Raw genomic sequence first — 12583 nt, 5'->3', positions numbered from 1 at the left:
CCCCTGCCCTTGGGAGACACAGAGGACACATGACATTCTTGTAACATAATACATTCTTCTCCACAGGTGTATTTGGATTTTGACAAAACCCCAAAATAATTGCACAGAAGAAAACTGTGCTACAGATTGATTCTGCTTCATCCTGTTCTTTAGTGTGACGCAGAGCATTCAATCAGGATTCTACATTTTCTGGGAAACTGACCATTCTGGGGTCATTGCTACATCAGTAATGCACCCCGCTCCGCCTCCCCCCACCCCACCAGCAGGACAACAGCCCAGAGAAGACAGGCTGAGGACCGCTCCTGCAGTAGGGGTTCCTCTTTTTCTTGTTTGCTCAGGACCCATCTCCGATGGCAAATGAAGGGGAGGGATGTGATTACAGGCCAGACCTCAATCCACTCCCAACAATAAAAAGAACCCTCTGGGGCCAGCCTGGTGGCTCAGGCAGTTAGAGCTCCGTGCTCCTAACTCCGAAGGCTGCTGGTTAGATTCCCACATGGACCAGTGGGTTCTCAACAACAAGGTGGCCAGTACAACTCCTCGAGTCCCGCAAGGCATGGTGGGCTCCTCCCCCTGCAACTAAGATTGAACACGGCACCTTGAGCTGAACTGCCGCTGAGCTCCCAGATGGCTCAGTTGGTTGGAGCGCGTCCTCTCAACCACAAGGTTGCCGGGTTCGACTCCCACAAGGGATGGTGGGCTGCGCCCCCTGCAATTAACAATGGCAACAGGACCTGGAGCTGAGCTGTGCCCTCCACAACTAAGATTGAAAGGACAACAACTTGACTTGGAAGAAAGTTCTGGAAGTACACACTGTTCCCCACTAAAGTCCTGTTCCCCTTCCCCAATTAAAAAAAAAAAAAAAAAAGAACCCTTTGGAGTCCTTGCAGCCACCGCGAGGGCAGAGTAGGAACTGCTACTGTGGAGTCATGGCAGGACAGGCATTTAGAAAGTTTCTCCCCGCCTTTGACCCAGTATTAGTTGAAAGAAGTGCTGCAGAAATGGTAACCAAGGGAGGCATTATGTTTCCAGAGAAATCTCAAGGAAAACTGTTGTAAGTAACAGTAGTAGCTGTTGGACCAGGCTCTAAAGGGTAGATAGATCCAGCGAGTTAGCGTGAAAGTTGGAGATAAAGTTCTTCCAGAATATGGAGGCACCAAAGCAGTTCTAGACGGCAAGGGTTATTTCTTATTTAGAGATGGTGACATTCTTGGGAAGTATGTATGCGGAAATAAATCACCATTGACATGGCACCACGTGAAGCTGCCCATTCCACTGATGTTGTGAAATCTTATCATGCAAATAATTTCCATGTCTCTCTTTTGTAATAAACTAATGATATCCAAAGCAATGACATCCAGTATCTCTTAAAATTTATTTCCACTGTATGGATATAAATCTTTCTCTCCCCTCCCCCTAAAAAGAACCCTCTGGACTATATCCAGGTGTCACTATTAGCAACAGGTCACATGTCACAATTCAGTGCCATGGTCAAGAAGCCCAGGTGGAGTTCTTGCCTGTACCCTCCCACCCCTGCTGGCAGCCCTGCCCCCCGCCCCGTGATAACCTTGGCCTGGACAAGGGCAAACACCACCATCTCCAGCCCCCTGGGGCAGCAGAGCCTGCCTGACTCTGGGGACATTCCAATCTGTGTGAGGTCACTGCCCGAGCCCAGGGTGGATCAGAAGGAGGACCAGCTGGCTTCAGGTGGCAGCTGTCCATTGCTGTCCTGGCTAAATCACTCCCTGAGGTGAGCGTCCAGGGCCCTGTTAGAGATGGGCCCCAGAGCTAGGGCGGACACCCTGGGCGCCCAGACACCCTGGGCCCACAGGGGAAGCCCCACCCTGCACCCATGGCAAATTGCAAAGTCAACTGTTTTGCTTAGAGAACATTTTAACACTTACATTAGATCTTGACAGTCCCTTGCTTGCAACCTTTTAATGGCTTTCCACAGCCCTCAGAATACAAGCTAAGCCTTCTCTGCATGCCCCGCCCCCACCCAGTTTGCTGACCTTGACTCCAACACACCCCCTTGCTCTGATCTTCTTTCTGCTCCTCCAAGCTGGTTCCCGCTTCCATGCTTTGTACATGCTGTTCTCTCTGCTTAGAATACTCTTCCCTCAGCTCGTGAATGGCTGGTTTCTTCCCATTGTGGGTTTGGGTCTCAGCTTAAAGGTCACCTGCTCAGAGAAGCCTTTCCGCACCACCCAGACTAGCAGTGCCTCTCCTCTGCCCCTGCCATTCTATTACGTGGTCTGTGTCATTTCCTCCAAGCATGCTACTTACTATGTCTCCCTCACCAGACTATTACTTCCCAGGGCAGGGTGTGATTGCAGAATTCACTGCAGGGACCGCAGTGCTGAGAAAAGCACCTGACACCAACTCATGCTTATAGAAAGAACGAGGCTGAGCACCCAGCTGCGAGGACTAGCTCAGGGGTGGAAGAGCATTCCCCTGATAGTGGGGACCCAGATGCCCCCGTCACCATCTAGAGGAGCAAGGGGACAGGTCCTTCATGGTCTCTATAGCTTCATCAGGGGCTCTTTAAAAAAAGTCAGAAAGTCTGAGATGGACAGAAAACACCTGGGGAGTACTTGCTACAGGTAGCATGAAGGGGACATGACTCCGGAGAAGACGGACCTCAAAAGCCCTTCCTGCCCTGGTTCATGGGGAGCAAGGGCATCTGGGTTCTCCGCACACCCGGGTCACTACCGACTGCTTTGAGACAGGAGAGATCTGTCCTGTGGGGCCTCCTGATTTCGCAGGAGCGGTTCTGTTATTATTACTAAGAGGCTAGTCCTGGCCCTGTCCAGCACCTGCAGCTGTGGGCCACGACCCCGAAAGGGAAGGGTGTGGGGAACCCTAGAGGGCAGAGCTGGGCCCCAGTGGGGGTAGCTCAGGAGTGCTGCATGGATCAGAACCGCCCGGGAGCTAGGCCAGTCACTCACTCTCCACGTAGAACACGCCCACTTTGTCCGAGTCTGACATGGAGATGTACAGGACGATCTCATATCCGGCGGGGAGGCGGTCTGGGCCTTTGGTCCGTAGGATCATCTGGGACATGTCCTTGAGGTCTGAGGGCCGGACACACGAGCAGTTACAATTAGGAGACATAGGGCTGGAATGTCGCCTTACAAATGACTGTTACTTTTTTATAATCAGGACAAAGAAACCCCCACATACGTGGATTATGGAAACTATAAAAAAGCATTAAAACCTGTCATCTCTAATGGCTATCATTTCTAACAACTTTTTGGGACTTTCCTTCCAGTTGTTTTTCTATAGATAGGTAACTTCTTAAAAAACATGGTTCCAATGAAACTATATGAATAGTCTTGTCTTCTGATTTTTTTCAGCAAGAGTGGATATCCGAGTCCACCATCCCCAGGAGACCCAAGGTCACTTCGGCCTCACCTTCGGCCTAGGACTTAGCTCCTCCCTGCCCCCAACCCCGAGTGTGGGTCCTGCTGGCACCTTCCTTGCTGTAGACCTTCTCATCTCTGCAGTCCTCCTTGGACAACCAGGGTATGTCTCGGTCACAGTTCACCAGCAGGATGGCCCCCTGGCCCTCAGGGCCCCAGGTCCAGGACCTCTGCATTGGCAGGGAGAGAGGTCAGTGTTCAGTGCCCTTTTCGACCTTTTGGCAGATAGCCCCAGCCCCATGCAGATCTCACAGGACACTGGGGTGACATCCCCAGGATGAGAATAAAGAGCAGCCATCACCCATTGGGGCAGCTGTGACCTGGCAAATGTGAATCCCACGTCTGATGCCCAGAGAGGGTTGGTGTAAGCACCAAAGGCAAGTTCAGGAGGGGAATGCATAGGGACAGACAGACACACAGAGACTGGATGGCTGACGGGGCGTTCATGAGCCTCAGGTCTGCTGTGCCTGTCAGGGGGAGAGTGGAGGCAGAAATGGGCATTTCTCCTGGGGGAGAAATGGGCAGACAGACATTCCAGTACAGGCTCAGAAGTCCCCAGAGGGGCTTATGAGAAGACACCTAGATGGAGAGACACCCAGCTGTTTCCAGACATTCTCTGAGTGCTCCAAATGGGACCTGCAAGGTCATCCATTTTCTACGCTGTGACCAGAGCAGTTTGGGATGAACTCCAACTAGATCATGTTGCTTTCCTGCCTTTAGCTCTGTCAGGGGCTCCCTGGTGACTTAGGATAAAGCCCTCGTCCCTCACGGTGGCCTGCAAGCCCCAGTGAGACCTGCCCAACCCTCCATCTGTTCCCTTCCTCTTCTGCCTCACTCACTCGGCTCCTCCCCACACTGGCTGCCTTTCTGCTCCCCAAAGACTCCAAGCTCTCAGACCTTCACAGTGCTGGGCTCTCTGCCTGGACACTGTTCTGTCTCCCAGCCAACGCCTCCCCTCCTTCCGGTCACAGCAAAACTGCCCCTTCTTTCTGGAAGCCTTTCTGATTCTCCAGACCAGAGCAGCTTGCTTTGGGTTTATACTTGGCATTGTACACATTTGTTTTGGGGGCAGACTTAGGACAATTGTGATGAAACAGCCACCCCTGTCATTCCTTATTTAATGTGGAACTGTGTTTCTTGCGTTCTTTCTGTGTCCCCAGGGCCTGACCCGGTCCTGGAATATAAAAGATGTTCAACAAATATTTATGGGGTGACGAAGAAAACATGAAACATCTCCGGCCCACATGGAGAAAGCCTGGGTAAGTTCAGGCCCACAAGGGCGGTGAAGTCACCAAGGCTGCAAAACTCCCCGGGGAGGCTGGATGCCTCAGAGGCTTCTGTTGTCACGTGACTTGGCCACCGCCACAGAGAACGGTCCGTGGGGCTGACTTAGCTGCCTCGTGGATGCAGGACCAGGACAGAGTCCCACTGAGGAACCTGGGAGGAGGGGCTCCCCAACAAGTCTGAAGCGCCCCCAGCAGCAGGCTACTAGGCCCCAGGCTTCCCACTGGGCTGTATTTACTTAACTTTGTAAAGCATCCATCTATATATATACTGTAAACCAGTCTTTAGACTGTTATAGAAAATAGAAGCAACAGTCTGGATGTACACAGAGCAAAAACAGTGGAGTTTAAACACTGGGTTGATGGAAAAGTACAGAGCAGAACGAGACCGAGAACACAATAGTTGCTGCTACACAAGTTAAAAATACATGCACACCAACCAGACACATTCAACTCATTAAAATGGTCCCTTGTGGGGAGCAGAATGGGAGTAGGGACTGTGGGATAAAAGAGAATGAATAAGTGAATGAATGAATGAATGAATGAACGAATGAATGAGTGATGAATGAATGAATAAATAAACAAAGCAGGAGGGGTTGTGCATGCACCATTAAGGATCACATGCCTTGATTAGCGTGGCCTTCTGCTCCGCAGGGTCTCTCTCACTCAGATTTAAAATTAAAAAAAAAAAAAAGAAAATAGGTAAAATAAGACCAAATACTTTGGGGGAAATTGCCAACAACTCTATGAACTGGGGGTCCCCATCCTGTGGGCGGGGAAACGGACACTTGGGAACCTGCTCCAGAGTTGTTCCCATAAGGAGCGTGGCTCCTGTGTGGGTCCGTCACCGTGTGCTGTGTGTCTGGCTGCCTGTCTCGGCCACAGTCTCCTTGCTGGGAAGACCATGCCTGTAGGGCCCAGCCTGGGGCTCTGCTCTAGAAGCCCCCCAGTTCTGGGCCGTCTGCCCTGGTAGCTCGGTACCTTTCTGGGGTTGTTCTTCTCCACGATGCCATCCCGGTCTGCATCCACATCCAGGGAGATCTCTGGGAACAGACACATAGGTGAGTGTTGCTGAGTCTGCCAGAGGGTGGGGCAGGGACCAGAGGAAGACCTGTGCGGTTAGCATGCAGCTCACCTGTTTGCTTGGTCCTCAGAGGGGACGGTCACCTTATCCAACCCCTTACTTCAATACCCCACTGCCCGAGGGAGAACATGGGCAGACGCTGCAGACTCCGCAGCTTACGGCTTCAAGAAGCGCTGTCAGGTAGGGCTGGGTCTCCCACCACTTCCTGGTTGCTCAGTTGTTATAGTTCTGGGGTGGGTGGGATGAGCCTCACTGTACAAATCTGGGGGCCTCGGTTCAGAGAGGCCAAGTTACTGCCCAGGCTCACACAGGGAGCATTAGCGGAACTGGGGCACACACTGCAGTTGATCTGAGCTCATCTTTAGAAAACTGTCATAGGATTCCTGAGCTGCTTTTCCCAGCCTGCCCTGGGCCTGTATGCACACATGTGTTTGCGCCTGTGTGTCTCTCCCAGAATTCTCGGTGGTCTACATCCCACCTCCAAGGACTGAGGGCTTTACTTTGGGTGGGAAACTGATCTCCAACCCCTATCGATCTGAGGGTGCCCAAAAGGCCAGGCTGCCAGACAGAGGATTCCAGGGCTGGGTCTCTGTTTATCCTTTCTCTTGGGAAAGGGACCTTCAGTGTCCTCGCTGGACTAGCCCTGCCATGGAGACAGGCTTTGTGAAAACTGCGTGCGGCAGTGAAATGAGCCCAAGATTCAGTATCAGACAGTGCTGGATTTGAACCCTGGTTCTCTGCCTATAAGCTGTGTGACTTTGGGCAGCTTAGACAGTCTCTCTGAACCCAGTTTCTTTACCTGAGAATGGGGCCCTTTCCAGTTAGAGGAGTTGAACTAATTTTAATAGTACGCACGAAGGACATTTTGAGCTGGATACTTCTGTGTTGAAGAGACCAACCTGTGCATTGTAGGATGGTTAGCAGTATCCCTGGTCTCTACGCACTGGGTGTTAGTAACATCTTCCAGTTGTGACAACAGATAGTGCTGAATGTCCCTGGGAGGCAAAATGACCCCCTGCGTTAGAGCCTAATGGGGGGGGGCAGGCGAGTTGTTGGGAAGGTTTTGGGAGCATCACACAGAATGAGATGAGCTAGGTCCCTGCCCAGGAACTCCCAGCGGGCTCAGCTTCCTGCAGGACATGACTTGGACGGAGATGGGAGTTGGGTGAGAATAAGTAAGTTCCTGGTCAGTCTCCTTGGCAGGTATGCCCTCTCCCTGGGTTGGGTGGCGAGGAGGGTCCTGGCTCGGAATGGGCACTGACGTCATTCCTCCCCAGGCAGCTCACCCTGAGTCTGGGGATGACATTCAAGTCCTTCCTCTGCCCACAGTCCGTGTCCCTCCTAACCCTGAATGTGGCTTTTCTGGTTCTGGAAGGAGGCAGGAAAGGGGAGGCTTTAAGGGCGCCTGGTGCTTGGGAGAAGCAGCCCTCCTGCCAGTTAGATGCCATGAAGCATAATTACATGCACTCCCCGCGGTCCCATTCACTCAGCGAGTCCTGTTGGGCATCTGCTGTGTCCCTGGCACCCTGGGCACGGGGACCTAGTGTGGGCCAGCAGGGTACAATGCCTGCTCTCGATGAATCCCCAGTCCTATGAAGTAAATGCTATTGTTCTCATTTTACAGGTGAGCAAACCCAGGTTCAGAGACGTCCCCTTTGAGGAAACTGGGCTGGTAATCTGGGAGGCCAGTGCAGGATAAGAATTTTAGGGAGAAAGTGGGGAAGGCAGAACCACCAACTGTCGAAAAGGCTGAAGGCTCAGATGGAGGAACAGTATTGGTGTTGGCTCCCAGACCTTCATGAACTTTCCAGCTGGACACTCCCCACTGCATACTGTCTCTCAGGGAGGTTGGCTTCCGGAAGCTCCTCCCTGAGAAGCAGCCGCAGACCCAGCCTCCTCAAGGAATCACGCTCTGCTTTCCACATAATCTCTCCTGGGTGTACAGTTCTCTCTGCCAGTGGCAGGCACCTTCCATGCATGTTCTCACTTCAATCATAACAGGAGGAAGGATTCTCCCCGACTCAGCCACCCATCATACAGATGAGGAAACTGAGGCATCCAGCAGGGAAGCGACCAGGAAGTCCCCAGACAGGGCAGAGCCAGGCGTCCCTCTCGGGCCTCTGACTCTGGCTGACCTCTGCCCTACGCTGTTCCCAGAAGCCAAGTCCGCCTTCAAACACCCAAGACTTGCTCCCCTGAAGGTCATTCCCAGAGAAGTTGGCCACATCCCCACCCGGCCTTCCCCGGCAGCCCTGTGGCTTTCCACTCTACGCTGCAAGGTGGCACCACTTTTGGCTCCCATGGTGTGTCCATGAGAGCGGTGGGTCACCGGAGACAAATGATAGAGCACTTCCCTGTGCTTTACTTCATTATGAATTTTCTAAATTTAAAGATTATATGAAAGCAATACTTGCACATAGTACAAAAGAAATCAAAGTACCAAACAGCTTCTAAAGAAACACAGCAGTTTGTTATCAGGCCTATCCCTTCACCTGCCTGAGGCAATCTCCGTAACACTACTAAATAATATGCTTATTGCTCTTTCTTGATTTATGAAACTCGGAGAGGTTTCATTGGCTTCCTGTTATGCAATTCGGGCATTATGCAATTGTGCTCCCATCTCACCCACCTTCCAACCTCCCTCAGGGCTTTACATTTTCTCTTGCACTATGACCCATCTCCACAGTCAACCAAAATGGCCTCTCTCCCGTTCTCCTTCACTTGGGACCCCACCCCCTCCAACTATAAGCCATCCCTGAGGACTTCTCCCTTTCAAAGCTTCTCCCAATGTCCAATTTAACTAGATTCCAACGGGATGTTCCATGTCTGGACAAAGAGCAAGACTGGTCTGATTGGCTCAGCGCTCCACCCTCCTGGGACGGCTCTGCCTTCCTGGGGGAGGAGGGAGAGGACATCTGCTTCAGGGCCTCTGGGTTCCAGATGACATTTCCCAGAGGCTTTGAGTCCTACCTCAGCTCCTGGGAATAGCCCCAAAGTGTCAGGTGGCGCCTGGGGTGTGGGTCAGATTAATGGGAAATGTCAAATTGGGTTCAAGGTAGTCTGCCCTGAGAATCCAGCCACTGAGGCCTCAGCTTTGACACAGAGCCATGAGCATTTTGGCGGGCTGCCGCCCCCATGGACAGTGACAGGGTACCTGGCCTTCTTGCCTTACCGGGCAGCCTAGGGTGTAGTAGGGAAGAAGGATTCTCTCCCCCACAGTCATCCTAGGCTCTGGGGAGGGGGCAATAGGAATGAGGTCACCAGGTTGATGCTAAAACTTCCCAAGGCTCATGTACCTGTACCGCTCTTGTTGCTAGGACTACAGCAAAGAGGGTGAGACTCTCGACTGTCCTCCCCTTTACCCCCCACTGTACCCCTTAACAGGGAGAACTTTGCAAATCAGCCCTAACTGTAGTCTTAAAGGCCCTTAGAGATCAATGAGCTCAAACCCCTCATTTTATAGCTAGAAAAAAGTGAGGTCTAGAGGGGCTGGGCTACTTGTCAAGGTCACACAGCAAGTCCTTGGCAGGACTGGAAAAAAGACCCACAACCTGATCTGGCTAAGGGCACCATGCGTTTATTCCCAAATTCCAAGAGGAAGACTGAGGGACAGTAGGGTTCTTCAATGTCACCCAGCAGAGAGAAAATGTGGCTACCCTAAGAGGAAAGGAGAACAGAAGAAAGCATCGACTGAGCACTTACTCCATGCCAGGCCCTTTGCACATACCATCCCACTGACTCCTTATAAGCACTGTGTGGGAGTGCACTGTGATCCCATTTTGCAGATGAGAAAACTGAGACTCTGAGGGATGATGGTGACAGTGTGGCTGGAGGGGACAGAGCCAGAATTGAAATTTATTTCTGTCTACTCTGAAGCCAGGGTTCTTTCTGCTCTGCGTGGGCTCAGGACAGAACTAAGGTGGGACAGACTCAGATATGTTCTTGGGGGCAGCCCCGCAATCTTGGGACATTCAGGGTGTTCCTGCTCTGAGGTGCTGCCCCTGAATGATTACTCAGGATGTGGGGCTCAAGCACTCCTGGGGTGGATGCTCAAGGGGAGACAAGGCCTGCAGGGGTCAGATAGACCAGTGGGTACCAAGGGAAACCACATTTTCACCAGGGTCCCTGGTGGAACAGGAAACATAAGTTCAGTGGGGTGAGTTTTTCATAAAGCTTTATTCTGAAATTATGCCCTGCCTACTTTTTAGGTGTTCAGATGTTAAAATGATGGTGATAATTGATGACAAGTTATTTTATTAATGTCTTTTTTGCCAAGCATCAAAGATGTTAGTCTTATTTATTTAGTTTTTTTGGAGTAGACATTTCACTGGCCTGTAGAATCTAAGTATCTGGAACTTGCAGCAGTTAAGTAATTGTTCAGTGAAAGTACAACCTCAGAATCTCAGAAGGATGAGCCTGGTTATTCACCACGGTCATGTTTGGTATTTTCCGAGGGCACAGCATAAGCCTTATAGTCTTCTAGGGGAGGGGAAAGTCTAGGCCTGCCTTCTAATAGTGCGTTAGTTGCCATCTGTTCCAAGTCTGCCTTGCTTCGGTGGAAGTCTCATTAATGGTCCAGTCAGCTCTCTGGGGTCACCCTCATTTCACAGGTCCCTGACCGCTGCCCTTCCTGCTTATGTTCTCAGGTGTCCCATCTCTGTGGGATCAGGTTTTATCAGGGACGGTCACCTGAGACAACCTGGGGGCTACGTGTGCATGTGAGGTCCACACAGGTGCCAGCTCTCAGCTGCAACTAGGTAGGCTTTCGTTTCCATCTCTCAAGGGTCCCTGAGGTTGTCCCGAGAACCCTGCTCCAGGGCTGGGCACCCCCTTGGTGCAGAAAGATGGTTGGAGTGACCCAGCCTGTTTGGGAATAAGCTGAGGAGCAGAAGAGCGCTGCTGTTGAGCCTATTCTGGAGGCAAAGCGCACAGGGCAGGAGAAGAAGGGGCTGGCTGGGGAGCTAGCTGATTTTTTTTTTTTTTTTGCCGGGGGGAGTTCTAAGACCCCCAGAGAATATAAGATAACTGAAATGACTTGGTGTCCCACAAACCACTTTTCAGGTGTGTGGCCTCAGGCAAGTTTTTGTGTGTTTTACTTTTTATGAGCCTTGGTTTTCTCATCTGTAAAATGGGGACAATACTAATAATGTCTATCCTTGGAATAGTGGCAAGAATAGATTGGGATCATGACAGTAAGACATCCTGTATCTAAGCCTGGTACACTGTAGGTGCTCATTAAATGGCAGGTGTTTCTCTTCCTGCTCAAAAATCCAGCATAGCCCTGGATACAGAGTAGGTGGCCAATAAATGGAAGATGTCATTATTAGTTTTGAAGCACTTAACACATAGTTGGCTCTCAGTAACTGATAGTTCCCTCCCCTTACCAATTAGTAGCTCTGTCATTGTTAAACTATGGCTGGATGGACACATGATACATAATCATATATCATTATATGATATATGAAATACAATCACATTGTATAATTAAAAATTAAAAAAATTATATACAATCAACACCTCAACTGCAGAAGAGTTGAGTGCCTGAAGGTTCAGAAGGCCACATCCCTGGGCCTTGCTGAGCCAGGCTGGGTTTCACCTGACCACCTGGCACCCAGGGCAGGGGAGGACCGTGTGATAGAAAGAACCTAGGAGGGAAATAATCCTGAGTTCTGGACTCAACCAGCCACCGAGTTGCTGTGTAACTTTGAATGAGTTCCCTAATCTCTGGGTCTCACTGCCCTCATGAGTTAAACAAAGGACTTGAAGTAGGTGATTAAGGACCCAGGCTGCATCCTTGGGCTTAGGGAGGGCAAAGGGGTAGCTAGGATTGTCAAGAACAGCACAGATTTGGGGGTAGGCTGTTCCTAGGCAAGCTCTTCTCCAGGCTGCAGGCGAGAAGTGAGGGAGGAGCAGACTTTGCCCTTTCTTCTCCATGACCCACAGAGCCTGTGAGGGGCACCTGGCATTGGGTGAGTCTCTGGCAGACCAGGGCACATTTGCAGGACATCACCCACCCTAGTAGAGAAGGGCCTGAGTACCTGTGGCATCACTCCTTGGTCCTGCATTATTCAGAGGAAGCTCCAAGTGCCAGGCCTGCAGCATTGAAAACAGCCCAAGTGCTGCTGAGAAGGGTGGCAATGCCAGACCCTGGGGGGTGAAGGCACCCAGGCGGCAGCCTTGTCAACTCACCAATGGCTGTAAGGAAGAGCCCAGCCTGGTCGATGGGGGTGTTCCCCTCTTGCTCATAGTAGTTGACAGTGACCTTGGTAGGGAGGGGGTACATTGGGAAGGAGAGAAGAGCAGAGATCACAGATCACAGGCAGGAAAATCTAGTGATGACCTTCCCTGACTCATACCTCACAGCCTGTCAAATCAATCTTCTCCAGACAACTGAACCCTCTCCTCCAGGAAGCACGCCTAGGTTGGTGGGCTACTCCCCCATGTTCCTGAACTAGACAGGGGACCTCCCTCCTCTCAGAGTGTATCCAGGGTCACATCTGCTTACCTGTGCCCTCTGGTGTATTCTGCGGCCTGTGGGGCCCCACATCTACCAACGTGTATGTCTAGCTCCCGCTAAGGAACCAGGGAATAGGGCTGAGGTTATTTCCTTTGGATAAGGCCCAGTTTGATCACTGCCATGGGGCATATGAAGTTCATAATTAGGGAACCCAGTGAGGAGAGAGTCTGGTTTTGGCTGCACCACTTGGGCGAATTACTTTGCTGCATGGGTGCCCAGCACCCCATTTTATACACAACGAAAACAAGGATGTTTGTGGCTGTAACTTCCAATGATT

At 51.3% G+C, this 12583-nt stretch overlaps 1 protein-coding gene and 1 pseudogene across 4 annotated transcripts in view; one reads left to right on the top strand and one right to left on the bottom strand.

The window, feature by feature from the left end:
• PADI2 (peptidyl arginine deiminase 2) overlaps positions 1-12583 on the bottom strand; it is a 51098-nt gene that overhangs the window by 25727 nt on the left and 12788 nt on the right. For 2 of the 3 annotated variants that reach the window (XM_081056545.1, XM_081056547.1), the window contains exons 3-6: positions 11979-12051; positions 5687-5748; positions 3475-3592; positions 2949-3074 (exon numbers count right to left, since the gene is read on the bottom strand). In XM_081056545.1, the coding sequence (XP_080912671.1) occupies positions 2949-3074; positions 3475-3592; positions 5687-5748; positions 11979-12051 (379 nt within the window). Of the gene's footprint in view, positions 1-2948; positions 3075-3474; positions 3593-5330; positions 5371-5686; positions 5749-11978; positions 12052-12583 lie in introns of all 3 variants that reach the window. The other variant, XM_081056546.1, reaches the window with a different exon arrangement.
• LOC308500936 (10 kDa heat shock protein, mitochondrial-like) lies at positions 930-1287 on the top strand (annotated as a pseudogene). Its single transcript has one exon. The product of its transcript is annotated as a 10 kDa heat shock protein, mitochondrial-like (transcript).

The sequence above is a fragment of the Rhinolophus hipposideros genome, assembly GCF_964194185.1.
Source record: "Rhinolophus hipposideros genome assembly, chromosome: 8".
In the NCBI taxonomy this organism is placed as follows: Eukaryota; Metazoa; Chordata; class Mammalia; order Chiroptera; family Rhinolophidae; genus Rhinolophus; species Rhinolophus hipposideros.
Note: the sequence above shows the minus strand (reverse complement) of the source record. Positions and strands in the feature narration are given on the sequence as shown.